General features: G+C 39.9%; 1 protein-coding gene across 4 annotated transcripts in view; it reads right to left on the minus strand.

The window, feature by feature from the left end:
• Window positions 1–1,845: 1,845 nt before the first annotated feature.
• Window positions 1,846–27,766, minus strand: part of unc13bb (unc-13 homolog Bb (C. elegans)) — a 59,824-nt gene continuing 33,903 nt past the window's right edge. The window contains exons 11-41 of one of the 4 annotated variants that reach the window (XM_029515536.1): window positions 21,324–21,370; window positions 21,057–21,135; window positions 20,776–20,781; window positions 20,079–20,153; window positions 19,716–19,935; window positions 19,337–19,564; window positions 19,070–19,211; window positions 18,717–18,886; window positions 16,835–16,950; window positions 16,080–16,243; window positions 15,383–15,533; window positions 15,144–15,212; window positions 14,761–14,850; window positions 14,459–14,596; window positions 14,052–14,182; window positions 13,763–13,848; window positions 12,296–12,422; window positions 12,085–12,181; window positions 11,739–11,882; window positions 11,093–11,170; window positions 10,848–10,925; window positions 7,057–7,145; window positions 6,817–6,963; window positions 6,410–6,533; window positions 6,247–6,300; window positions 6,025–6,102; window positions 5,524–5,671; window positions 5,228–5,284; window positions 4,914–5,006; window positions 4,645–4,804; window positions 1,846–4,059 (exon numbers count right to left, since the gene is read on the minus strand). In XM_029515536.1, the coding sequence (XP_029371396.1) occupies window positions 3,774–4,059; window positions 4,645–4,804; window positions 4,914–5,006; window positions 5,228–5,284; window positions 5,524–5,671; window positions 6,025–6,102; window positions 6,247–6,300; window positions 6,410–6,533; window positions 6,817–6,963; window positions 7,057–7,145; window positions 10,848–10,925; window positions 11,093–11,170; window positions 11,739–11,882; window positions 12,085–12,181; window positions 12,296–12,422; window positions 13,763–13,848; window positions 14,052–14,182; window positions 14,459–14,596; window positions 14,761–14,850; window positions 15,144–15,212; window positions 15,383–15,533; window positions 16,080–16,243; window positions 16,835–16,950; window positions 18,717–18,886; window positions 19,070–19,211; window positions 19,337–19,564; window positions 19,716–19,935; window positions 20,079–20,153; window positions 20,776–20,781; window positions 21,057–21,135; window positions 21,324–21,370 (3,672 nt within the window). In that variant the 3' untranslated portion in view covers window positions 1,846–3,773. The remainder of the gene's footprint in view (window positions 4,060–4,644; window positions 4,805–4,913; window positions 5,007–5,227; window positions 5,285–5,523; window positions 5,672–6,024; window positions 6,103–6,246; window positions 6,301–6,409; window positions 6,534–6,816; window positions 6,964–7,056; window positions 7,146–10,847; window positions 10,926–11,092; window positions 11,171–11,738; window positions 11,883–12,084; window positions 12,182–12,295; window positions 12,423–13,762; window positions 13,849–14,051; window positions 14,183–14,458; window positions 14,597–14,760; window positions 14,851–15,143; window positions 15,213–15,382; window positions 15,534–16,079; window positions 16,244–16,834; window positions 16,951–18,716; window positions 18,887–19,069; window positions 19,212–19,336; window positions 19,565–19,715; window positions 19,936–20,078; window positions 20,154–20,775; window positions 20,782–21,056; window positions 21,136–21,323; window positions 21,371–27,766) is intronic. The other 3 variants (XM_029515539.1, XM_029515538.1, XM_029515540.1) reach the window with 3 other exon arrangements.

Raw genomic sequence — 27,766 nt, forward strand, 5'->3', positions numbered from 1 at the left:
CTGGGCTGGTCAGGTATGTAACACACCCTGTGATGGGTGCGCATGCTCACACCGAGAAACTTCCCTTTTTCCATTTTCAATATCAGCTCCTTTCATCTAACTGACATTTTTACCTCTTTCATATGAACCAAACAAGCCAGGCATTTGTTGCATTCTTGAAGGATAGACAAATATTTTTTAATAACTTTATGTTTTGTGGTTATGAAAACAGTATGACTGAATATTGTAACGGCAGGACTGATAAACACATACAAGTGCTTTCTGAGTTGGAATTTAATACCTGGGCTCGAGCACAAAGGAACAGTGTGTTGTCCAGGGGACCTCCACATGAACCACTTGCTAAATTAGTTATTGTGTTTATGTGTGTGTGCAGGTGTGTGTGCTCTCTGCCTGCCAGTGCTAATACGGGCGTAAAAGTACAGTTGTGATGGCGATAAGACACACACACAATGTTTTCAGAGTGGTAAAACAGACTTGAAGGGGGAAGATCTTACAGGAAACACCAAAGCATGCCGCACATCAATGTCCTGACAATCAAAGAAGCATTTCAGAGCGTTCCTCGAATGTAAACAAAATACATGTATTTTTTTTTATTTCATATTTTCACATAGTGGTGATTTGACTGTAATAGTCTGATTTAAATTTAGAAATATACCTCAAATACCGCAAATACCTCAAATAAATAATAAAAGTATAAATGTTTGACCGGGACCTTACTTCTGTGGCGTCATTAATGATTAAATACAAACAATTCCTCATCAGAGATCTCATCTAATACTCAATTTTCTTGGGTTTGTTTTTGTATTTGTTCACAGGTTTACAACTAAGAACTTTGGACTCCTTTTTGGGTGTAATGACAAGCCGGAAATCTTATTGACCTCTATATGAGCTTACAATAGTAAAAATATTGCATTAAAACTTGCGCACGTATCCAGGAATGCAAATTTATTTTTGTCATGACTGACAATGCTGCACTGATGATGCGGTTTCTCTTAAATAAAGTTTCAAATATGATTAATATGCAACAACCCAGATCTCAAATTAACAGAGACAAAAATTTATATTATTTTCAAATGTTTTGTCTACTGCAAATGGAAATGACTGTCTGTTCAATTTACATAAAAAGCGAAAATCTAGTTAAACAAAATTGAGACAAGAAAAAAAAAATGTCACTGCACTTTAGAAACAACAAACCACTTGCCCATGTTGTGTGTGTGTGTGTATATATATATATATTCCCAGAAGTATGTGCAGGAGGTAGTGGACACTTTTAGTAAACAATGCGGTTCAACTAAAACTGAAATGAACTAGCTCATGACGTGAAGGTGGTGCTCTCTAAACCAAAGTTGAAAATAAATCAAATTTAACTGATAAGACACAGAAGCCAAAACAAAATTTGCAATCTCGCCGTCCTCTGGTCTATAGGGGAGGGCTGATACGGAGCACACTCACATCCATTCCTACAGTTCACTTCAACCTAACCTGCATGTCTTTGCGGGAGGAAGCCAGAGTACCAAGGGACCGCAAACAGGCACAGGGACGCTCCATACAAAAACACTGCAGGGGGACCCTCTCTGTGTGGGGCAACAGTGCTAACCTCTGTACCACCAAGGCATCCCACTATCCCGTTGTACCGGGAAAAACACAAGCAGACACCTGTAGAGATACTTCTCAAAGACTTTATACAAAATTCATTAACTGGAATGTTTACATGTTGACAACAACAGTCGTGACAATACAAAGAAAACATCACACAGTTACTGTGACTAATATACTGTAATTGTTAACTATTGCAGATGTTTAGTGATAGTGCAAGGGTTAAGAAATTTAGCAAATGCAAAAAAAAAAAAAAAAAAAAAAAAAAAAAAACCCAAAAAGAAACCACTTGCAACTTGGCACAAGGAACATGTATATTAGAGAATGGCTGTGAAATATTTGCCCCATAAGGAAGTAACAAATTATGCACAAGGGTCACTGCAGTGTAACAATCAGGAGTCTGATTTCGTGGTTTCTTCGTGGTTTAAAAATGTGCACACACTGAGGTTCTCATAATACAGCAATATCCATCCTTCATTAAGTGTAACATTTGAATATTTTTCCATCTGTTTTGAACAAATTCACTGGCACATGTCTCACTGCATATTATTTCTGCCCATAAAACTCAAATGTTTCTTACAACACATCGACTGAGATCATCCCCCACTATTCAAGAGGATTACGGAAATACTTACAAAATATAACATGAAATAAAACAGACGGCAAAGTCCACCCAGCCTAGATATAGTTAGAACGATTGCAAGATCATCAAAGATAAAAAAGGAGCATCACTTGGAAAACTCATTTGACATCATCTTGGGCAACAACAGTGACCAGTCCTCTGAGGAAATGCATGGATAAAAAAAAAAAAAAAGGATTTCAGAGAAACACATAGTTAGTTTGTCTTCAAAGTAAGGCCACTGAAAATAAGAGAAGAAAACAGAGCAGGAAGAGATATGTAAACAAAAAATAGTTCTATACTCCTTCAGCAGCTGGGGAGCTTGTGTCCAAATGTTCAGTTGCCTTTTTTTCTTTTTTTCTTAGGAAGAAAAGGTGATTACCTGAAAGTCCAAAACAAAACACTAGTTTTTGTCACTTTACTTGGAGGGTGTTTGACTCATCTTGCTTGTATAAGCAATTCATTCTGATTGTGCAAAATTCTCAACACGCTGATGTGAGGAACGCATCTGTTCTCAGCAGTAAACAACATTTTACATCATGAGCAACAACAATAAATATGTATTTAAAAAAAAATAAATAAAATGGCTGCACCATCAAGGTGACGCTAGGCCACATGAGCCAAGAGTTGTTAATTGAGCTTATAAGCAGATATAGCCAAAGCAGGACTCTACTTGGAGTAAATGGCTGAAGTTAAAGCTAAATGTATATACTGATTGAGTGAATGTTGTCTCTACTGGGTAAAATAAAGGAAACTTAACAAGGCACACATTCAACTGATCAATCCTTCGAATCAGGGGTAAGACCAAGGGTTGGGTAACTTCTCCTCAAACATTATCTGTACATGATTAACCAGTGAAATATATTATCATCTTTTGCATTTAATAATTGTCTAGGAGTGTCTCCCAGCTACTGGCCATTCATTCACCAAACAAAAGACCTCTTCATGAGATAAACCACAAGGTATTTTCACATTTACTCAGACTATCACAGTGGAGCTACAGAACAGGGCATTCCAGAGAAATCTCTACATGACACTTTCACAGCTTGCAGAGTGTAAGGCATCAAACACATGGCGGCAGTTTGAGGGGTTTATGGGAAAGGGGGGTGGTGGGCAGAAGGGTATTCCACAAAAACACTTGGAAGTTTTGCGAATTTGTCTGGTTCTGCCATCCTCTGTTTCCCTCAGGCTGTTATGTTTGCCAATGCAGCTTACAGAGATAAGGGGGGAAAAAAAAAAACAGCTGTTGAGTGTGTCAGCTGAGTGAATTCTTGGGGCTATGTGCTGTATGGTACCTCTGTGAATGATGCGTGTATTTCAGGAACATAGAAAAGTTGAGTGTTTGTCTAGAATACCCAAAGTGTGAATGTGACAGTGTCTTGAACTTGGCAAGGCGCAAACCAAACAGTCAACAGCAGCTAAGACACAACAAAGGTCTAACAAAGATTCCACTTGGCAAGCTAAGGAAACTAATTCCTGCTTTTCTGATAAAACTGTCTCATGAGATCCTTATTCCAAAATTTGGAGACCTGCCATAATTTTTCCTTTGTCCCTCTCCTCATCTGCCCTCCTCGGCTGATCGCGTTTCTGATTTCAGCCTCACAAATTCCTTAGCCACGTCATCATTGGAGCGCTGAGAAAGGATTCGCATGGCGGTGAGGCCTGTGTCATCCATATGGATACGCTGTCCCAGTGCGCACCAGCAGGCGCAGTTGCCCTTTTCCATGATGTCTCTCAGCTGTATCACAGCCAAGCCCACCACTCTGTCAGCACGGCCGAAACAATAGTCTTTGACGCAAACCTGTAGCTCGTAGCACTCAAAGCCATCCTGGTTACCCAGAACACTGTGGAGAGAAAGCAAACAGGTTTGCTTTTTCAGTTATTCATCAACACAGCAGCAGGTTACTCGACTTAAAGCTACAGTAGGCTGTTAGGTTCTTAAACAGCTTAGGCACTATTAAAGCATCCCACGTTGGTTGTGTTGTGAAACACTACTGATAAACATTACTGAAGTCACATGTCAAGAGCAATACAAGTTGGAGTTATCAGTGTTTATACTCAGGTTTCTTGCCAAATAGGTTTCCATATGAAGAATTGGTTTTGATGAACAATAAACACAAAGAGAAAAAAAGTTAAGATAAAACTAATATAATTTGAATATAAATTGAAAACCATTAGCAAGAATTTCTGCTAAAAAACATTACTAACGCACACAAACAATACAAATTTCTACAGTGCATAAGAGTCAAATGATCAAGCTAACTAATGCAGTTATAAATGTACTGGATATATAGATATGAATATATAGATCATCAAAACAACAAAAACCCTATAATAATTAAAGAAATATGCATAAATGAATGCTTTGAAGCTATGACCTATCCTTTTTATTCACAATCAGAGGTATGTTCAATTGTTACAGTGCTTACAAATGGAAGGTCTCATTAAACTTGGGAGACCAGCTGTTGTTCTTAGATTTGGTCTGGAATTTGCGTTTCTTGTCGCTCAGGTGAGGACCAATCATGGTGATCTCCACAAAGGGCCGGAACATGCCGGATGTCTGCCATTTCAAATCGCTGGCTCCCATGACTGCGGCAACAAATGTGCGAGGAAAGTGTGAGCGATGTCATCAAATGAGCAAACATGGCTTAAAATGGCAAGTTCCTTTTTAAGATGCTTTAAAGACACCAAAACTGACCTTTGGCAGTGACTTTTCGCTCTCCATTCCCAGGATGTGTGTACAGCTCAACCTGGACAGACACCTCCCCTATTGACTTGTCCACACCAGATCCTGGTTTAACGCACAACCATGAACATGTATCAGTGAGCTTCCATCTGGCTCCATACAGGTAAAGAAGAAACTTTGATTCATATTGGAGGGTTGGTGTGATTGCGGGGGGCACAAGTAGAGAGGGTGAATTTGCCACTTGAGTGGAACAGTGACAAAATGTACAAAGGGAGAGCGGGTGGGGAAGGAGAGGGAGGCTGGCAGATGATTTCAATGAAACCTACCCCTGCTGGGCTGTATTTTTTCATTGGGGGACAACCTAATACCCTTTCCATTGTGCACTGGCACAGAGGCAGCACAGGAGATAAGAGAAGACAGCAGTAACATGTCAACAAATTCTACCATAACATTTTAAACACAAAATACAGGTGCAAGCTTACAGGAGGAGGAAATTGTCAGTGAATGGCCTTGTTATCCAAACACACATTTTTATGCTGGCAAGCTCTCCTTGTCTATTAGAGGAGAGTTTTTATTTCCCCTCTATCTTTATGATGTATCATACAGCAGTGGACCAAAATACCTTGTGAATGCTGGCTGGTAACAAAGGTCTTGATGAGAGTGTCTGTTGTTTGAGTGTAGAGGGACAGAGCGTGGCGTAGTGAGGACAGCTCAGGACTCTTCTCCAGGAACGCCTTCTTTAACCCATTGCCTCCTGCGTGGAAGTATTGCTGCGAAGGGGACCAAGTGTCAGTCCATATCAACATATGAAGGAACAGCTGATGGTAGTATTAGGGATTAACTGGGTTTTATATGCATGCTTTTGTGTTCAGCTGCCAAAAAAAAAAAAAAGGATAAACTTTGTTATGTGAAAACTACTTAAGCTAGCAGCTAGTCAAGTCCAACAACTATATGCCACCGTGGCAGAAAAAAAAAAAAAGGTTCAGCTTGAATTGGCCAGTTAAATTCAGCAGACTACACAAACTCTCAGAGCAGCGGATTAATGGATGAATAGTTGATGAAGCTAATTTGACCCGTCTGCCCTGCACCCTGATGAAACCAAAGCTCTGTGCTACACACTGACCTTGATAGTGTCCAGTGCAACATCCATGACAGCACACTGCCTGGGAGACAGGCTTTTAGCCTCCCCTGCCATGTGATCCTGCACACCCAAATCAGAGAAGAGGTGAGCTAGCTCCATACAAGTAGATACATTTACTGTCAATGTCTAAATCAGTCATTTCACACGTCTGGTCATTCTGAGCTCCCTTTAACATGGATGAAATGTTTGAAAACAGTATGATACCTTGAGTTTAGAGAGCTGACCAAGTTCTTTTGCAGCTGAGAGTATCTGTGCTCCCTGCAAGAAAAATAAAAAAAAGGACGATGCTACTTCTGCTTACATTTTTTATAGAACATCATATTTGTTTGCAACAATGCTGGAGCAAGCATCCAAGGAGTGGACTTACAAAGGTATCGTTTCCCTGCGGCAGGACAATAGTCTTCTCCAGGCTTTTCATGACCATCCTCCAAAGCTCCTTCAGCACCCGCTTCAGTACGGTCTTCTCACACACAGTGGCAAACAGTGTCAGCCTGCAGAAACACGCACACGCACACACACACACACACACACGTACGCACAAATACATATATACACAGGTCATTGAGATACACAAACCATGGAGTGTTAAGGTGTGTTCATCCTTAACTACTGCTGGTGCTATTGAAATGTTTAAATGCAATTTAAGATGATACATGACGATATTGAGACAGTAAAAAAAGGAAGACATAAGACTAAAACCCAAATGAATCATAACATTACTTAAAAAGCTTAAAAGATGGAAATAGAGTCCCATAACGTCATGAGCAAACTCACTTTCCATCCAGGAAATCCATAAGTGGCCTTAGCATGTTGTCCGAGTCGGCATCCACCTGGTTTTTGTTATTGGCGTTGAGCGGTCCTTTGATCTGGTACAACAGAGATGCCATTTGTCGCATGCAATCGTTGATATGGCCTTGGAAACTGGAAAGGCAGAAAAGTACTGGTTGGTCTGCACAAATCCCTCTCAGGTGACTGACATATACACTGGAAAGGATGTTTGAGCTGCTTATCTACCTGTTCCCAAATGTACTGCTGAGCTCATCCAGCACATTGTTCAGCTTCACCTGCAGGTCGTTCAGTAAGTCGCTGGCCTCAGCATCCATCTGCAGAAAGACAAGGAAACAGAAGGCCAGGAGGCGTAGGTTTCAAATAAACTTACAAAAAGCACCTCTAAAATATGCTGACAGAGAGAAGTCAGCTGCTAAAACCTCCCTAAGCTTCCACATCCTGCAAACGTAGAGAGAAAATAATTACTCTCAAGAGAGACGGTATGCCCCAGGTTTCCCCCAAACATGGAGGACCTGGAAATCCTTTCACAGCAGTTGGCTAAAATGGACTGCTTCAATTTCATATTTGAAGCTTTCAGTTAAAATGTTACACTGTGTTATGAAAAACAAAAGAAAAAAGTAACAATCCATCCAGTTTGCAACACTTCACGAACCATGGGATGAGAGGCAAAAATTGTAATGGAGCCTTCTTTCATGATGTACAGTAATGCTTGTATTCTATGTGTTTTTTTTGTAATTAATATAAAACATATGATATTTATTTTATAAAGAAAAAATGATTAATTCCTCAGCACACAACACAAACCCACCTTTTTCTCTGCAGTTTCCAACTACCAATGGGAGGACATTGAAAAAAATAAAAGGTTTAATATTGTATGCAATAAATGTCTTGCAAGTAGTGAGCAAAGGCTGCAGGGAACAAGTAGGAAAGATTGGAGCATACCTAACACAGGTATACTATGGTATCTAAATAAGCACAGCCTGGAGGGTTAGCAAAGCCATATGGATGAATCCACACTGCGGCCCATTAAGTCAATGATCCAATGGCCCTTTGATTCATGGGCTGTCAAGGCTACGCTGCACCATTAGAGGGAGGGAGATTGGGAAGTTTCTGCTATGCAACACAAGGGGAAGGCTTCAGGGAAGGAAAAAAGACAGCTAGAAATGAATTGTGGTCCGCTTTTAATGTGCTCTGTGAGCAGCATTTTTTGTTTTTGCCTTGGAGTATTTTAGTGTGCACTGGTGCACTAATGAGCGAGTCAATACACTGACACTCACCTTCTTCTCTTCAAATGCATTTTCAATCTACGGCAGCACAGAGAGGTTAACACAGGACAACTTCAATTAACCGTCATATCTGATTTGTCATTTGATTGTCATTTACAACTACAAATGATCAACTGTCGTGATACAAAGCGCGTTGGTACGTATACGCATGTATGCACGTAACCTACCTTTTCCCCTGGCGCACCCATCTTTGTGAGCAAAGAATGTTTCGGATTTTTTGAAAGAGAGAAATAAAAGTGACAAGCTATCAACACACACACAACAAAAAAAAGGTCTGACAGACATTTCAGAGATAATCATTCCTGTTAAGTGGGGAAATGAGTGATCAGTTAACAGGAAAGGCGAGGAAAAGTGTCACTGACAGAAAGTGAAAACTCAAGGTGGAAATCACCAGGGATGATGAGGAAAAAACTAGACACAATAAACTCCACTGTGATAACCAAAGGGACGTTTTGGTTCAGTGGGACCGAGGCTCCCTGTGATGCTGGTGGGAGCAAGAAGAACAAGGAAAAACTGAAGAAGAATGACTTTACGCACAATGTTATGGGCTAAAACCACCACAACAAACCTCATCCTCTATTTTCTCCCCTTCCTCCCCTACTTCTTCCTCTTCCTCCTCCTCACTCTCCTCAAACTAGGAGGGCAGTGAAAGGACAATGTAACAAACTGTAACAATTAAATTCTCATTGCTACCATTACCACAACCATATGAAATAAAGCTTGTGAGACCGATATTCAGGAAAATTTTACAATGCATGCAAGTGATGAGAAGAATGTGTATATATGCAGTCATGTGATCCACAACATGCGTGCATATACGTTGAACTTGCCTGCCATGCAAGCATGCTATGGTTGCGCTAAAAAAGAGATGGGAAACATGATTGTGACTTCATTCTTCCAAAAAATATGTTTAGGAAATTTTACCCTGCAAGACCTAAATTTTTGATTAAAACAAACAAACAGACAAACTAAAAAAACCAGAAAGCTACGTCAAGTAAAAGCTGAATAATGATATAGCTTGACTAAAAGTCTGGCTCAGTTTACATAATAATATTTTCGAGAAAAGATCTGGTAAGATTAACTAGCTTTGCAGATATTACTAATTTCAGCTTCTTATATCTTATAGTGGTTTGATTTGGCTCAAGTGTATTATAATTTTAACTGATAAATACGATTGCCGACTTATGCTCCTTGTAAAGCTTAATAGCACTTACTCATACTGATCCCTAAAATAACTGATACATATTTAATTCCATTAAACTACAGACAATAAGTAATTGGAAAGTATTGGAACAAATAAATTAAAATGTTAAAATGACGCCTTCCACAAAACTTAAATGATAAAAGTTCAAACACATTAACTGAAAAAATAAAAAAATAAATAAAATAAAAAGTAAAATAAAATTCAAAACAGGTACTGTTGAATGTACAATTAGCCACCGGGGGATGAAAAATTCCACCATGACATGCACTTACACTGTCATTCAAAGCATTTCTGGAGGCAGGTATGCTGTGACCAGGTTCAATAAAATCATTTTCAAGGCGTTGCCATCTCTTTATCCATTGCAAAACAAAAGAGGCACTTTGATACACCTGCTGTTAAGATTTCTCATTTATAGGAAAAAGGTGACTGATCTACCTCTACAGGAAAGCACCTCACTGTTCAAAATTTTTTGTCATGAACAGAGGACTGGAAGACACTAGAAGATGTTAACTACCATGTTTTCTAAAGAAGGGGTGGATTTATAAGAGCCAGAATCTATTGTCTATTCAATGGCAAGAAATAATCTACTCTGCTATAATCCACAGTACCCACCAGAGCCTTTGCTTCCTCATCACCCTTTACAACCTGCAGTCCAAGTCATGGAAGAGGAAAATAATCAATATATGCAATGTATTGCTTCATTTGGCTATTTAAAAGTGTACTTTCAAGGACAAATATGTGCCCGTATGAGCATTGCCAAGACTATGACAGGAACCTACCTCCTCCTCTCCTGCCTCCTTCTCCTCCTCCTCTTCTTCTTCCACCAATTCATCTTGCTTTAATTGCAAAGTCAACACACTGGTTGAAACTTCAGCTATTGTGCTGAACAGCTACAACCAAGAACCACCAAAAAAAAAAAAAAAAAAAAAAAAACCTACTTTGCTGTACTGATAATAAATATGGTAGAGCACTCTATAGCAGAGAGGTCATAGCTGAGAGGATATTGATTGTCCTAACTGCAGATACACTTAGGACACGGACACAGGGGACATGATTGAATTAAGTCTCTGTCTCAATATTCTCTAGTCTATTAGGGAGCACAGGGTTTAATCTCTGTCACTATTGATCTGCTTTCATTGACAGCATCACATCAGACACCACAACAGCATATAGAAATTTCTAACCTGCCTGTAGCATGACAACATCTGCTATAGCCTTGCTAACAGTCAAAACTCCCGAGCACGCTCAGTCATCTACTTCAAATAGACACTAAAGCTACCACTACTATACATACCTCTGCTTCTTCTCTTGCAGTCTAATACACAAGAGCCACACAAACAGCTAATGTAGAAGCAACCACTGCTGAAATTCTATTTTCCATGGTCAACTTAAAGCTTTTTAGTTAGTTGGTGTTTTTTTTTTCCCTTTAACAAGGAATAAACTATTATGTCATTGACAGAACCTGATCGACTGAAAAAAGAACTGTTTTCACATCCACTGCATTGCATCTGGATCTCCAGACCTACCTGTTTGGCTCCCATCGACTCAAACATCTTCTCCAGCTGAATTCGTAACTGCTGCACATTATTCATCAGGACACATGGCTACAGGAGGACCCAGGAAAAGACAGATACAATGAACAGTGAGATGGCACTAATGTAGCAGGGAGTTAATCAACTTGACATCATTAAATTTGTACTGTGTTGTGTCAGATCTAAAGCAGGTAAATGAACCTGCATCGGCATTCAAAAGAGAAGTCTGGGTGACTTACAATCTTCTCCTTGTCAATGTAAGAGGGAAAACTCTTGGTCAGAATGGCGCTGTACTGCAGAAGAACTTTGGCAATTGTCTGTAAAAATAAAGGGAAAAAACATTAAAACTTAATGTGAAATAAAAAGAGACATTTAATGTCAATTTGTTTCAAATCCAATTACTTAATAATAACTAGTAAAACTGTTGACAGTGTTTAGAAGGTGGAACATAATTTCACTTTTGGGGAGCATCACCAAAGGATCATCTCAACTGAATGTTAGAGAGAGTCTCAAATGTCTTTATCTAGCATGCAGGAAAACAAAACTCAAACCCACAAAACACAAAAATCTGTACTTCTTCCCCCAGGAGGGGAATATTGTGCCCAAACCCACAATTCTATTGAAGGATGTAATCTCAAAATCCCTGTACAAAAAAATGTGAATGTTTTGAAATGTCCCTCATATTGTTCAACAGTCAAAGCGAGATGCAGATTATGGAAATAAAAGGGCAAAATGAATAAGAACAAATTTATCCTTAGTTATAAAAAATATTCAGATTGAACTTCAAGTAACTAAGTATGGGGGAGAGGTTGTGCACAATATCTGTGTGTTGTTTCTTTAGTCCAACTCCTTTTACAATGTGATGTCCTAGGGAGCAGCTTTTACCTTGGAGAAGCGACGACTATACTGAGCCATGACGTTTGGATCCGGACATTCTAGTTTCTTGATGATCTCAAAGCTCTGGTTGAGCTGGGTGAAGATGTCCACCACGGAGCAGGAGAACAGAGCATGCTCAGATGTCTGCTGGAACTGAGACAGTATGAGACAGCAAGGATGAAATTATGCATACAAACAATATCTTAACACGCACAAGCAGAAAGATATGTCTGTGAAGATCAACTTCAAATACCTTATTCTGGGAGTCCCTTCCTTTACTTTTATTTTTACATCGTTAAAAGCAAAACCTTTTCTGAAAAGTAACAACACATTAAATTCAGCTTTATTTTCTTACGCCGTCTTTTTTGTCTCTCTCCAGAGCTCCATGCATGAACTCGACAGATACGTCTTCATTTTCATCCAACCACTGCAGCACAAATTGTAAGAACCAACTGTAAGGGGAAAAAAGATTACAGGTTACACATACCTGAATTAGGGATCAAAAATAAAGTAATCATAGAGAAATATAATGCGTCCATGTCCCTAAGAATGAATATGTTACTTACGATGGGTAGTCGGGAAAGACATCATTAGTATTTGGCAGCTCCTTGACATATTCGTTGTAAAGCCACTTGACCTTAAAGTGCAGGTTCATGTAGTCTGTGCTCTTACAGAGTCTGTGCTTTTCGTGCTCTGTAGATATGAAGAAATAAAAATCCTGTGAAATTGCTGATGAGTTTTTGGCAGAATGGGACAGAATCTAAGCCCGATATAGAAGAGTTTTGATTTCAAAGCCCCCCACCCCTGTTGGAGCCAACTGGCTACCAGTTTGAGCCTTTTTCCTCTTTCTCTGCTAAAGTAATTCTGATTCATACTAGATACAAACATAGTTTTAAGTTAGTTGTATGCAAAGTTATAATTCTAAAAACACTATTAGGTTGTGCTTTTCACTTTACATACAAAAGCCATGTAACCAGATTTGACTGAAAAGTAATAGCATTTACACTATGGGGGAGAAAATGCTATGGCAGTGTGAAAAAAATACACACACACACACACACACACACACACACACACACACACACACACAGTGTGAGGTTAATCAACACTTAAAAGCTAATGAATGTAACACTCTGGACCAGGTCTATTTCAGACTTCCAGATAATTAATTGGAGGGGAGCTCAGACAAATCTAAGATACAGTTATAGAAAGCAATGGGATCATATAACAATGATTAGCTCACATTCAACCAGGAACTTGATCATGCATGAGTGAGCTATGAAAAAACTCCTTCTCTTAAAATTTTAAATAAGTATAATTTCTCTCAGGATTTATTCCATTCCTAAAAACATTTTTCATTTATATTAATGAACCTTGAAATTGAAGCAGCTACCAATTCTTTACAGAAATGTTTGAAGCTGGTATTCCACAGTGACAATCTGTGAAGGGGATTCATCTTGAGGGCAAGGGCTGGGATAAAAGCTGACTGCATCTGGGGACTGGTGGTTTCTGAGCAGTACAGTACAGCAGTGAAAAAGTGCAGAGAGGGTCCTGGGAGACATAAGCAGATTTCAAACCTAGCACAGTTATCGTTTCTATCTTTAACTTCTTCTGTGCTACAGTAGAGTTTTTCTTTTCTGCTGGACATTTCCAGTTTTACCAGAACTGTACTTTTTACTTGCTTTGAAGCCCATGATGCTTCAGGTTTTTCCTTCACTTCTTAGAGATCAACTACGCCTGTTAAGTCCAATACAGCATAACTGTTACTATAAAAAGTCTTGGGTGTGGCTCTCCAGAAACTTAGTGGGGAGAGCATAATGTGGAAGAAGCCAGAAAATGATTATATTAAGAGACATAACGCACAAGGTATGGAAGAAAAGAATTGACTGATGAGTTTCATTCTGGGAAAGAAATGTGCTTTCCTTTGAAGAGATCAAATCAATTCTGCAGAAATGATGATAACTTACTGTCTTTTTATGACACAGCAAAGCAGGACATTTATAGAGGGATAACTGACTGTGACTGGGAATTACCTTCCATTGCGTATTTCATGTCTTGAGCAAACAACGTCCACATGACCTCTGCTGACACCTTCCCTACGCTCAATTCTTGAGGGAATCTGGGAGAAGGGAGACAGTTTGACAATACAGAATATTATGTCAATCCTCCTGAACTCAAAAGTATCAACTATTAAACAAAACTCCTACTCTCAATTTGACAAAACTGTTAATGGTTAACTATACACAATTTAGTCACAAAAGTGTGCATGGGCCTGCTATTTTCAAAGAGTAAAGATTCAGTGAATGTATGCCAACGACTAACTGGTTGAGCACAGGTGTGTAAGAGTTTCTGTCCTCCTCAATGATAGAGACAATGAGCATGATGAGCTTGGGCCAGAAGTCCAGGTTCTTGATGCTCGGACCCTGTTCCTCCAAAGGGAGATCCTCCTTGTTCTGGGTTGGAAAAGAAACACAGTCAGTCAGTCACTAAATATGTACTTCAGGGAAGCTCAATACAAGAATAATAGATGTTGCGTCTGTTTTAGTGGTCAGTGTAAATCTTGATTGTCCAAGTCAGTTAATATTACACCACAGTTAATAATAGTAAATCCAATTATCACGTTCCAAAGAAGGTGAAAGGTATCTATGTGTCTCGAACTTATACATGGCTTTTGCTACAGAACCATGCTGATGCACAACCTATTGCTGGATAATTAGTCTGTGACTCACTGTGTCCACAGGTTGGTACTGTCTGCTGTACAGCTCGTGACAGTTATTGAAGATGTAGTCATATGTTGAGTTTAGACAGGCCTTGACACAGTCCCTCACGACCTGGCTCGCTCTGGGCGGTGACTGTAACTCCTGGACCTGAAAACCACATAAACATAGTAAATCACTAGCAGTAAATGACTAAACAATCACTGAAACCTTATCAACCTGCAGTGCAGGAATCCCGTGCATCTAATTTTCAGCTCCCTTAGAGAGCAATTACAGATTAAAAAAAGCACAGTGTATTAAATATTTTTAGCTACCTTCATCCTGAAGAAGGTAATGCTGGTTAGAAGATCCACTGTGGATTTCAAATCCTGCAGACGATCTTTGCTGCTGGCAGGGAAGTGGTTCTACAAAAGAAAAATAAGTTTAATTAATATATAGTGATTCGAAAATATGAAGCATTTTTGTATGTGGCATGAAACAAAATGCAGAAGATCGGTTACATCAATAGCTTTTCTGGTGTGAAAATGGGGAAATGTGTGCCCAAAGACGACAAGTGAGGAAACATTAAATTCTGCAAAGTAGGGAATAATAAATAAATCATCATTATCAACAACAATATCAATGTCAAAGCAACAGTGTGCAAGGACTACAATGGTCAATAATGCTGGTAGTAGTTATTTAGAGTCAAAAACCTTACCCTGTATGTTGAGAGGTCAATACGCAAGGAGTTGTGTAACTGGTCTAGAAGCTTGACGAAGCGTTCTTTCTGTATGGTGGGCATAAAATAAAAAATGAATAAGGAAGAGGGCAGAAAGACAATACAGACAAAAATTGAAGGTTTAAATGCATTTTGTGTTTGTGTGTGTGTGTAGAGTCACAAAGCAAGAAAAATGTTCATTGTCTTTGTGTGTGTTTGTCTAGTACACAAACACAAACCCCAAAATTGGAGGCAGCAAAGCGGTCAGAGGCGGACACATTGGTGGAGGCGGTTGTGTGGGCGTAGAAGGCATTGATGTTGGCCAGGAGGGTGCTCATCACTGCAGGAACCCCGGGACACATGTACTTAGATGACAGACAGGCAAAGTGACTGGAAAAGGAAGCACAAAGAGAGGTTGGTGAAGACTTGGGCAGGCCTTGTCTTCCTCCAATTCATACCTGCTCACACATACAAAGACATTTCATTGTCATAAAGAAAGGATTTTGTCAAGGGGATATAGGCATTTTGCCTTTATTTGGTCAGTCTGTGTCCTCTCAAGGGTCTTGTTTTCAGCCAATGATACCTTTTAGGAACAGTCATTTCATCTGCCCATCAGCTAGCTGGCACGTTTAGGCTGAAGGATGGCCCATTGGAGAGTAATTTGTGTGAATGATGGGCCCAGCTAACAGGCATCTGTATGGAGCATGACATTTCATGGAGACAAATCCATCCTCAGCCTCTTATAATTGACTTTCCTTCATTTGGAGGCCAACAGTGAATGACAATGGCAGTAAGAGGCACTTTGGTAAGAGAGAAAAAGACTGGAAGGGAGGGCGAGGAACAGGAGAGATCAAGAGGTGACAAACTCAACTGGACAAGTGCAGACAAACAGCTAAGAAGTCGGACTTTACATGCCCTGTGATATTTCAGACTTACGTCATGGCCTGGTAGATAGACTCAATCCCGTAGCGCATGGCAAATTCATCCACTATTTCCTGTGCAACATCATCAAAGTACACTTTCCACGCGTCATCCCCACGAGCCTCTGGGATTTTCACCACACCTTGGCCAAGCATGTCGGTGGAGTGGTGAAACAGGTTCTGTGATGTACAGAAACGCAGTTTTAACGCCAAATTGACAGCGCCTAAACTGTACTTGTTAAAAGAATTTGGCCTTTTTGATTGCGGTACTGACAGTTTCACCGTCAGTGCTGTTAAGATTCTGTTTATGCTGGCTTTGAAGGAAGAGGTTGGAATATACAAATTGTGATTTCACCTGATTTCAACAGGTTCCTGCCAAATGCCTGGTTAAAATACTTCTGTTGTATACGAAAACTCCCATTTGAGTCACATCCGATAATAAACGTATGTCCACTTAAAAGATATAGAGGGTGTCTTATTACCGCCTATATTATGAACACAATGATGGCTGGAGCAGTTAATGCAAATCCTGGCTATGGAGCAATTCCAAAACTTTGCCCCTTTGAGAAAGAAACACTTACATCAGATGGTACACTATTAGTAACAAATTAATTAGCATAACTTTGTTTAGAAACTGATAACAGATCAGGGTTACAATGTACATATCCTGTGTAGCTGTTACTGTCCTAAAATACTGCACATACAAATTATGTACAGTATCAGTGTGTTTAGTTTGTTAACACATGCTAATGTTTCTGAAGAATCCAATACCTCATGCAAACATGTGTACTGCACATGATATGGAGCCACTTTCTCCTCTCCCTTGATCTCCACATTGATTTGGAGGCGAATGGCACCTGACACAGCTGACTTATCTGTCCTCTTCTCTGTAATTAAACACAAATACAGTCATGCCATTACACATGCATACAAACAATTGCATATCTGTGCATTCTCGATTCACAACTCAATTCCAATTCTGTGACATAGAGACACATGAAAACAGGTTTGTTAACACAACACTAATTGCAGGCTATTAACATGGCAGCTCTATAGCAAGGGGCTCCGTTTCTAGTTTGATGGCAGTGCAGAGCTAATAGAAGTCCTCCAGCTGATAGTGAGGGAGACAATGGCAGTGGGCTGTATGGATCTGTGCCTGATCAGCCAAGACACTTGAGCTGGAGCTTCTCTGGAGGTGGAGTGCTTGGCGGCTCGCCCCTGCTATTTGCCCTGACAGGCATATCATTAGAGGTAATTTGTACATGTCCGTGGAGCGGTCGATTTCCGAGAGGAGTGCTGCTACTTGATAATCACAAATCAAGAAAGTGAAACGGGGGAGAGTAAAGAGGACATGGGAGGGGTGCTTTGGAGAAGAAAAAATAGAGATAGAGAGGAGGAAATGGATGGGGCATATTATATGACTGATAATTAATTTTGCTATTCTAATTCCTAATGACTCCTGACCAGAGGAATATTTTGTTAGACTAATTATCAGAGATCAAGAATATTAAATTGAGCTCTTCATATTTCCCAGAGAGGGGAAAAAAAGGAACTGATTTATAGACACATTCTGATTCAGTCCAATGCTAGGCAGGATTTACTATTGCCAGTGAAATCAAGTTAAGCACTGTAATCAAGCTAAAACAAGAGATGTTTTACACTCCGAAGCTTAATTTTATATTCAGCATGGATTGGAAAAGAGAAGGATGAAGATCAAAGCAGTATAATACAGAAAAAAAAATAAAAACTGAGTTCATGAGTTAATGTCTGTACAAAAAACTGACTGTCAAAAGAAAAGGCAGGCAGATATAATCATCTTAAAAATAACAAGATCAAGAGGGGAATTTACCTCGATAAGCATCACAAGAGCATAACATAAAGGAATAGTATAGCAGCCCATCTATACACTGTAGCACAAGCAACTGTATTTCTGGCTCATCCTAATGAAAATCCCGTCATACATCAGGGACTGGTCCTGAGGATTATCATGAAACAAGTTTAGTGTTGTTTTTCCCTGAAATGAACTGTCAGCAAGCACAGTGGGACTTTGAGAGAATGAGCTTGCCAGGGAAAAACTATTGTCATGCAGGCCATGTATGGGCCTTGGGGTTGCTCAAAAAAAAATATGCTGAAAGCAAAGGAGATGTGGGTAATGAGGTTCAAACAAACCACTGACATGACTTACAGAAATGAAAACTCTTTGCACCAAACAGAGACATACAAATGTGGTGAGACCGCAAGACTCATCATTAGAAGATCAGTCCTCCAATAGGACAAAATAAAGCAAATGGCTTATGAAACCAGGCTGTTGTAAATGATTTCTATGTAGGCCAGGGATCAAAAAGCCTGAGGTGGACCAAACCAAAATGGAATGGGCCCCTCCAAATGCCACAGGAGAGAATATCTTTATATTTATGCAAGATTCCCAAGTGTTTCACAGCATTTCTCACCAAACAATTGCAGTTAGAAGTCAGTCCCAGCAGGTGATATGAACAAAGCTGTGGACCTGCTTAATTTGTAGAGATGCTTTGTGCCTACACCTATGAGCGAGTATCAAATCATTTTGTTTCGATATTTATTACGTCAAATACAGCAATAAGGTAGATCATGTTTTGTCCATATCATCATGAACAGCAAAAAAAAGGATACTAACCCAGGTTGTACCAGACATCCATTTCTCCACTCAGTGTTCGAACTTCAATAATGCTCTGACCAAGGAAATCATCAGATTCCCTCTTGAGGCGCTGCTTCACCCTCGACTTGATATCATCGTCTTCATCCCACACACGTACTTTGATTCGGTCTGACGAGTTATGGCACTCACTAAAGAAAAAGTAGAATAAAACAAAATGTAATAAGGAATAAATTTTCATAGAAAATAAGATCTGGTGCACTGAATGAAGTGCGTGAATGAAGACATGGTATTTGGGCACTCAAGAGCTTGGTACAAGAAATGTTAACATTTTTACAAACACATTTTGCAAACATTGAATTTTGGTGACTCACAAATGGAACTTTTCCTCCCAGACAGGATTGAGGTTGCCATAAATGGTCTTGGTCCTCTTCTTAGTCTTGCCCACCTGAACAGTGACATATGGATCACTTGATCCTGTCTTGTCCTTTGCCTGAAGTCCTTGGGCACAAACGACTGTTGGTGGAGAAAGAAACACATTAGGAGTAAACATTAGTGCCACCAAAACAACAATTTGTAAGGTCGATAGTCAGCTGCTGAAGATTTGTTTGAACTGATGAACCCTTTGTCAGTTTTGATACCTGTGATGGTGATCTTGGCCGACCACTTTGAAGTGCCATCCAGCACGCTCTGTTTGATAGTCTTCATTTGCTGAGCATGGATGGCTTTGCTGATGATAAACACTTCCCTGATAAGCTCAAAGATTTCTGGTTTGTTCCTCTCCCTGATCTTCATCCGGTCCTTCATGGCCATGATGATATTCTGAGTCCTGTCTTCAGCACCATGCTTAGAGCTCTTCTCTGCAGCACCTAAGCATTCAATAAAATATATATTATATTCTGATTCAAAATCAGCATCAACTTCTTCAGTCGAACTGGCCCCATCACGTGCAAGCCTGGGTTAGTGATATCAAGTTTCACTGGTGAGCACTTCCTTAAAATGTTTTCTGACAGTACTCACGCTGTAGACAGTCAGCATTCAGCAGCTCTTGGCACTTCTCATGGCACTTGACGCCGCACTCGGAGCAACGCATGCCTTGGCGGGCAATACCCCACAGCAGCCCCTCACACTCATAGCAGTAGGTGGGTGTGGTGGCGGTCCACACTTCAAAGTTATGTGGTGTAGTGCAAGATATGGGGTAGATGAGAGCCTGCAGGGTCTTCTTGTACACATGGTTTTTCTATAGAAGGGATAATGTTTTCAGTTTTCATTTGCAGAGACACGTGGATACCATAAGCCATACCATAAGAACACTAACTGAATTTTACAATCATGGTTTTGTGATCACTCACAACAGAGAAAGTTATGAGTTGTTAAACTCACCAGCTCTTCATCCTTGATTGAGGACCGTGCAGCCATAGCAGATGCGATTCCAGCCTTCCTGGCTTGGACAAGGGACTGAACAAGCGACAAAGGATAATACTTTTACCTTAGTATTTAACATACAAATACACAATCTAAAGTAAAGAACACCCAAATGTTATCATGACTATGGAAGTCATTATGGTTAGGAGAAGGCCAGGGATTTTCTACGGGTGGTGAGTAGGGTTAATATTTATGTGTGTCACTGGTGAATTCTCCTTAAATGATCAGAAGGCCCATGTAAGTATTATTAGTTTCACACAGCTAGCGAAGAGATTACCAAAAAGGATAAGGTCATACCAATGCAAACGCTACTAGGCAGTAACTATATGCAACAAATTTTTTTTTGGAGGGTTAGTATTGTATTATTGTATTATCTACCTATGTGCTCTGTGATGACCACAGCAAAGCAGGTGTTGAAAAATACAAACCATAAGGTGGGGGAAGGATCTTGTGACATTATATTTTAATGGTAGTATCAAAAGAGAAAAGCTACCCACGACCGAGGATGCATGCAAACATTTTCATTTGTATCAAAGAAAAGGTCTGCAATCAAAGAGGTCAACATGTTACAGACATGCGGTCTGTATCATCTGCCCTATTTCATATTTTGTACTGTAGCAGGAAAGGGAGTGGCAATTGGGTTCTATTAACTTACCATAGCCTGACCAAGGAGATTGAACGCATTCAAGAGAGTTGTGGGGAATAGTTCAGGTTTAAGAGAGGAGGGAGAGAGAAATTAGCAGTCTGATTTCATATCTGTCTCCATTTGTTGACAATCTCATCCCAAATCTGAGCTCAAAAGGTCAAAAGTTACTGTCACTTTTTCTGTTGTCTCAGAAACAGACCGACATTCACTCACAAAGAAAGAACGAAACCAACAGGGTGACATATGACATGCAATATACAAAGTAAAGGAATGATGAGATTGTTACTGACCACATCGCTGACCAAGGGGATCGGCTTCTTTTTACGCAGGTCTGGCATGCTGTCAATTCCGTACAAACCAGATCCGCCACTATCCACCAACAAAAGTAGTGTCATCAGATCATATATGAGCCTCACACAACAGTGATGTACAAAATTATTTTGAATATAGTTACACTCACATTGAAATGCTCATTTATAGTTGATTGTCCAGTTACTCACACAAAAATTGTGTGCTAAAAAAAACCAAAATGTCTATGTTAGGTATATATGACTTACCCTGGTTTGACCCAGGCCTGTCTAGCATTGGGTTCTTCATCTCGAACCTATAAAATTTCAAATTCAAATCACGACTTTAAAGACTTTCAGGTGACAGCTCACAAAAGCAGAAATATTGTATAGTAAATAATGAGAGAAAGACATACAATGGAAAGTTAAACCTGGTTGAGTTTCACCTCTCTGATGTTACAGAACATGCAAGTCAAATAAAAAGGAAATGGTGAGTTTCTAAAATGTAGACTTTCAGTAATATAGAAATAAATATTACTGAAATCTTGGTACAAGATGTGACATGAAATAGGATGGTGGGCAAACATTTAGATATTGAAACAGAAAGTAAGCAAATAAGACATGCCTGAATAAACTTTTTAATCAAAAACTACTTTTTGAGACACTCCAAAGAAAAGTCTTTCAGGATTTCAGAAAACCACAGAGGCAGACTACTGTCCAGTCCACAAGGTCTTTTCATCACAGTCTTTGATTAGAATCTGTGAATCTGTGACTGGTGAAAAGAAAGCAGAGACCCTCTAAGGTTCCCTTTCCCAGAAGTTTCTGATATTGTTTAAAAATGTCCCAAAAATTTCCCAACTCTGGGGAAAACAATGTACTGACATTACCATTGTTAAACAGAACTGAGGAATCATGACCTATCCATTTGAGAGACATCTAATAACATCTTTTACAGAATAATGAAATGGAAATGTCATGCTTAATTTGTGTGTAATGCTTTTGAGTGGACCTACAGTTACGTGCTCCCGAATCGTAAGCAATAAACTGCAAGCCTTGACAAAGACAAGCAAAACAAATAATGGGGTAAAAGAAAAAAAAAAAAAAAAATAAATAAAAAATTTTATAATGGCAGCTTAAATGTGGAGCCAATGTAAAATGATTAACCTGATTATCTTCTCTCCCAAACTCTGCAAATAAAAACCACAAAAGAATTAGAAATTGTGTTGAGATGCTGTAGTTAAGTAAACTAAGGTGAGCACATTTGCAAGATAGTGCTAATGAATGATAACCACATCATACTGCATACAAAATTTGATCTTAATGCTGTATGTATTCATTTCATCTAATCTCATCATTACAGGATTTAATTGCTTCCATGAGTTTTGGCTGGTCTGAAAAGTGTTTAAAGACTGAGGAAACATCCTTGAAAATACCTATGATGAACTCGTCTTGAGATTGCGATCCCTGAGACCCCTGGGAGCCCTGGGAGTCCTGGGCAGATTTGGACAGTCTGTGATGAGTTTGCCTCTTTTCCCTCAGAATGCGCTGGAAATTTGCAATACGCTCTCGGTGACTGGCATCTATAGGCTTTTCTTGACTGTCATCGTCAAGAACATGGTTTTCCCTGATCAGACTTAACCGGACCTCTTCTGTACTGAGCACCACACCCAGTGGACTCTTGCCCATTTCTGGACAGCAGTCTGGCGTTAGGTCAAGGTTCGACAGCTCCCCATCTGTTGGGCACTCTCCTTGGTCTTGAGAAATTTCTACAGAATGATACTCAGTGGGGGTGCAGAGCGAATTGCTTGCATCATGAGAGGATGCTTGAAGATCACCTGACAGTGTTTCAGGTGTCTCACCACAATCCAGATATAGCGAAGCATCACTGTCCTCTCTTGCACTGCAGAGGTAAGTGTGATTCTCGGTCAGACTCATATCTCCCTCAGTACTGCTTTGGTCCTCTTTGGGTTCACTGTCTTGCCTAACAGGGAGCGGAGATACCTCAAACTCAATGCTATCTTGAAGCTCTTCAGGGTTGGATCCTTCTAACTTTCTTAAAGCCCCTTTCAAAGCTGACCTGAAAGTGATTACAGCCTTGCTAATAGTTGTTACATCAAAGCTCACATTAGGGGTCCTGGGCGTGGGCTCAGAATCTGTTTCAGAAGACGCGTGTGATAAAAGTTCCCCTGCTTCATCCCTGGAGATGCTGGGATCTGTCCACTCTCTGTCCAAACTCTCAACAGAGCCCAGATCAAGAGTGTCACCTGATGATGGACAATCATCACACGGTGAATGTGGCTCCAGATAAACATCTTCACAGTCCGTCAACAGCAGAGTGGAGCAACTCAGGCTCCTGGAGGGCCCACTATCCAGTTCATTTACACAGGCATCCATGGTGTGGTAACCTGAGCTACGTGAGTATGGACAGTTGGCAGCACAGTTGCAGTCCAGGTTTTCTTCCTCGGATTGCAGTTGGAGGGGCCTCCAGTCCACTATGCTAGAGCTGGAAGGAGAGTTGTAGTGGTGTCCAAATAGCAATGAGAGATGCTCAGAGCTGTTGTGTGATGACTGTCCTGGTGTGCTGCTTTGTGTCTCCTCTGTGGCACACCTGTCCCAAACAGCTAGACAACTGTCTACTTCTCCACTGTTTGCACATGAGCAGATGTCCTCTTCACTCCAACCACCTTCTCCACTAACACTTTGCTGCATATCAGCAGAAGGCCATCTGCCATACTCCGTGTCGCTAGAAAGAAAGCCTGCATCTGCACAGTTGGAACTGCGATAAGATGACAAAGAGCTGGTGCTTTGATAGTCAGGGTCATGATGTAGCTCCAGGTAGCAGAGGTCAGCCTGCGGCAGATTCAGTTTTGAACTCTGCTCTTGGTTCTCGTCATCTGTTTGGTGTCTTAACTGACTGTTATTAACGTTATCCATTTTCCATTGTTTAGATGATCTGTGCGATTGTATGGATCCTACATCTTTTAGGCAATCTTTGTGATCCAACACTGGACTAGGATCTCTACAATGAAGAGACGTGATGGCGTTCTGTCTGCCAAGGCTTCCTTGTCTGATGCGGGGTAAAACAGGACTAGGATGAGGCACAGCTGAAGCCCCAGAGTACAGCTCACCTATTTCACTGAGAACTGCATCAACACAACAAGACACTTCATCCACCGAGCCCCGAACAGATGTTAGGTAGAGCCTCAGGTCAGAAATTTCTTCCTGGATCTTGTTGATGCCTTTCAGCTCTTTAAGGATATGTTCCACTATGTTACTTGAGTCTTGTACCGTCTCCTCATTTTCCATATCTTTTTTCTCTCCTTCAGTTTTGGATCTTTCCACAAGCTGGGGCATAGTATCCCCCAAAACCCCAGTGACATCTTTGCAATCAGCACCGTTGTTTTCCCCAAGCAAGGAGAGGTCAGTTTTGGTGCAGGTAGTGTCCACTGATGAGAGGTCGTTGATAGAGTTCTCCTCTGGCCCTTGCAAGCACTTTTGTAATGTTTTGCAAAGGGTTTGCCCCACTTTTTGGCTCTGTGATCTCTTCTTATGCAGGTCTCGCCTCTTGGGTGAGAGTGAAAGTAGCTCTGATTTGGAAGGTTCATCCTGTCCACTGATGTGTCCTCTGGGGAACATCCCTGAGAGGTGGCAGTCTTGATCAGTTGTTCCCACACATAATCAAACCACCGCTTCAGTCACTCCTCCTTATAGTGGTGTAAGCATAAGCATATCCAATAAAGAAATGACCACAACCTGGCACTATGACTGACGAGAGAAAATTGGACAGGAGTAATTTTGTCAGCAAAGCAGTGACAAGTGTCAGTAAGAATTGTTTTTGTTGTGTGTCAACTAAAGTAGATAAACATTTCATTTGTGGCCAGTTTGTTCAGTATTTCTGTTGTTCTGTACTGTTGTAAAAGACAAACCAAACATAATTTACCAATTACTGAAACAATGAAATCTTCCATTCAATAGTTGTTTCCAGCTATCATCTGCATACTGATGCATTCAATTATCAAAAGCAGAGCAGCAAAAGGTAATATATGTAAATGTAATTATATCTGAATAATAATATTACACTAACATTTTTAAACTTCAAAACCAAAGAAAAGAAATGCATCAAATATTTCTGACTTTAGACACAAAGAAGCGCAGTAAAGACTCTGAAAACTGAAATGAACAGATTTTTCCTTATGATTACATATTTTAAAGACCAATTGACTACTCCGTTTAGAGAGCAAAGCAGGAAGGATTTTCAGCTTCTGACATTGATTCACTCGCAGACGAGAGTATGTGTGATGCATTTTCCATATATCTCATATTAAATCTTATGGTTGTATTTGAAGCTATTATGAGAGACAACACTTTCCTATACATTAGACATGTGATTGACAGTATTGCTTTAGCTAACCTCCTCTGTCAGAGTGGCAACTTGCAGAATGAACACCAGGCAGCTGCTTAGATGTCGGTAATTAGGATGCTTTGGAAAGACAGCACAGCAATTAGATGACAGGTCAATTCTCTCCTCTAAGGCCATGCCATTCTCTCAGACCCACACCAGCTGCAAGGCTTGATAGCCCTGACCCATTGCCTACAGTGTAAATACAACAGGGATTATTGAATGGCACGACATACAAACACATACAAAAATCCATCTGACGCCATTACACGATGAAGAGAAATATATGTTCTGCATATGTATGATATACACAATCTTAAGATAAGAGCTAAGATATACCTTTATTCGTCCCACAGTGGGGAAATTTAGATTGGGCTCTTAGGTAGGCTACATCTACTAGACACAAGTCGGTGATATCATCTCTGCCCACTGGGACTTACCCTTTCAAAAATCACATTATGAATTTGGGAAATCCTTAAATTATTGCAATCACAGGGACAAGTCCTGCTGACTGACCCTAAAGATCAGACATAGCCAGGTAACAAAAGCACCGCTTGAAACTTAACCGGCACAAAGACCTTAAACTTGACTGACTAAGATTTGATGCTACAGGAGAAAATTAAATGCTCTTGAAACTTGTTAACACTTTAACTGTGTTGTCTATACAATGGTAACGTTAATAACATTAAATATGGAAAGTAAGATGTTGATTGTTAAATTTTTTATTGTCTTAAACCGCCCAAAACCTGTTCTTTTTGTTTCATTGCAGTGTGCCTTAGTTTTCATTTTGGGAGGAGGGTTTCCTATTACATTAAGTAATTTATTCCTGAGTGAATAGCTGCTAAATGCATTAACCACCCCCTACACTGGAGGTCTCCAATATGCATTTAAGCACTGATGCCGTGCCAATCTGATAAGAGTTTTGGAGAAAGAAAAGTGCAATCAAGTCTACGAAAACCAAATATATCCAACTGAATGTGAAATTAAAATGCTGAGCTATCAGCTTAATGGAATCAGTTTGACCGAAATTACCTGGGACCGTTATGAATTATGCTGTTAAAAAATAATTTTTCATGTTCTTTCCTTTCTGATGGGATTTTCTACCAACAAGCACATGTGGCAAGAATACATTTGTTTTTTGACATGTTCCATACCAATTACACATAGCATATCAAAATTGGTTGGCATGCCAATAGCCTATGGACAGTCATGATCCACTATGTGCACTCTAATTGTCAGCGATTTATTAGTTAACTGTGCAGGATAAAGAAAGGTTGAGGGGCTACTTTGGCTCAAGCCCATTTTCCATGCGAGTCATAGTAATTGCCTGCAGCAATTTCTTTTCTCTCCATACTAAATGGTCTGTGGCCTGGATAAAAAACAAAACAAAAAAAAACAACAAAAAAAAAATAACCAAAACCATAAACAACAACAAAAGACAAACTGATTTTGCTTTTGAAGGTTTTTAAGTTGATTTCCAATCAAAGAATGAAATAGGCTTAAAAAGTGTTCAACTGAGCTCAAAAGCTCAAGTTCAATAAGTAACAGAATCTTTTCTACATAGAGTTACCAAAGGTAAGATTAATGTTGTATAATATATATTAGCATGAATTATTTAATCGGTCTCCACAAACTGATTTCATAAAATGTAAATATACATAAATTACAATGCAAGCCTTACCTTACAGGAAAAATCTTACCAAAGAGCAACCTGTAGATATCATCTTTCAAGAGCTATTAAATCCACATGTACGATCCGTGATAGTAACTTGACTTTTTTCAAAAAATGTATTCCTGGGAATATTACTCAAGGTCCTGATCCTCCTTAATCAAACCAGCACATCCTCTTCAACTGGGAGTCACACAGAATTGCTGAATGCTTCATTTCTATCAGTGGAACGACAAACGCGACAGTGGTAGACCACAATCACACAGCAGTTCACCCTCAGTTAAGTAGCCATCTGCACTTCCCTCCCACCCTCTTGCATGCTTTTTCTGCTCTCTCTCCTTCTGTCCTCTGGCAACGTATTCCAGCAGCACAAGGATAATCTGAGGCTGTATGACTGCCAGCTCTCAGTCTCATTCATTCTTTTGGTCTGTTTCCACAACTGCCTGCTTCTGCGATGTGCGATATTTGTTATTCAATTAATAAAACTTCTAATTTGCAAAAGTGAAAGCACATATCATAAAAATATAAATACCACTGGATTGTCTGACTGATTAGCTTATGTTCATTTTATTGGTGAAATAAGGGAAAAAGAGGAGCTTTTCTCTTCCAAGCTTGGACCCAGACATATCATATATGAATCTTGAA

The sequence above is a fragment of the Echeneis naucrates genome, chromosome 12, assembly GCF_900963305.1.
Source record: "Echeneis naucrates chromosome 12, fEcheNa1.1, whole genome shotgun sequence".
In the NCBI taxonomy this organism is placed as follows: Eukaryota; Metazoa; Chordata; class Actinopteri; order Carangiformes; family Echeneidae; genus Echeneis; species Echeneis naucrates.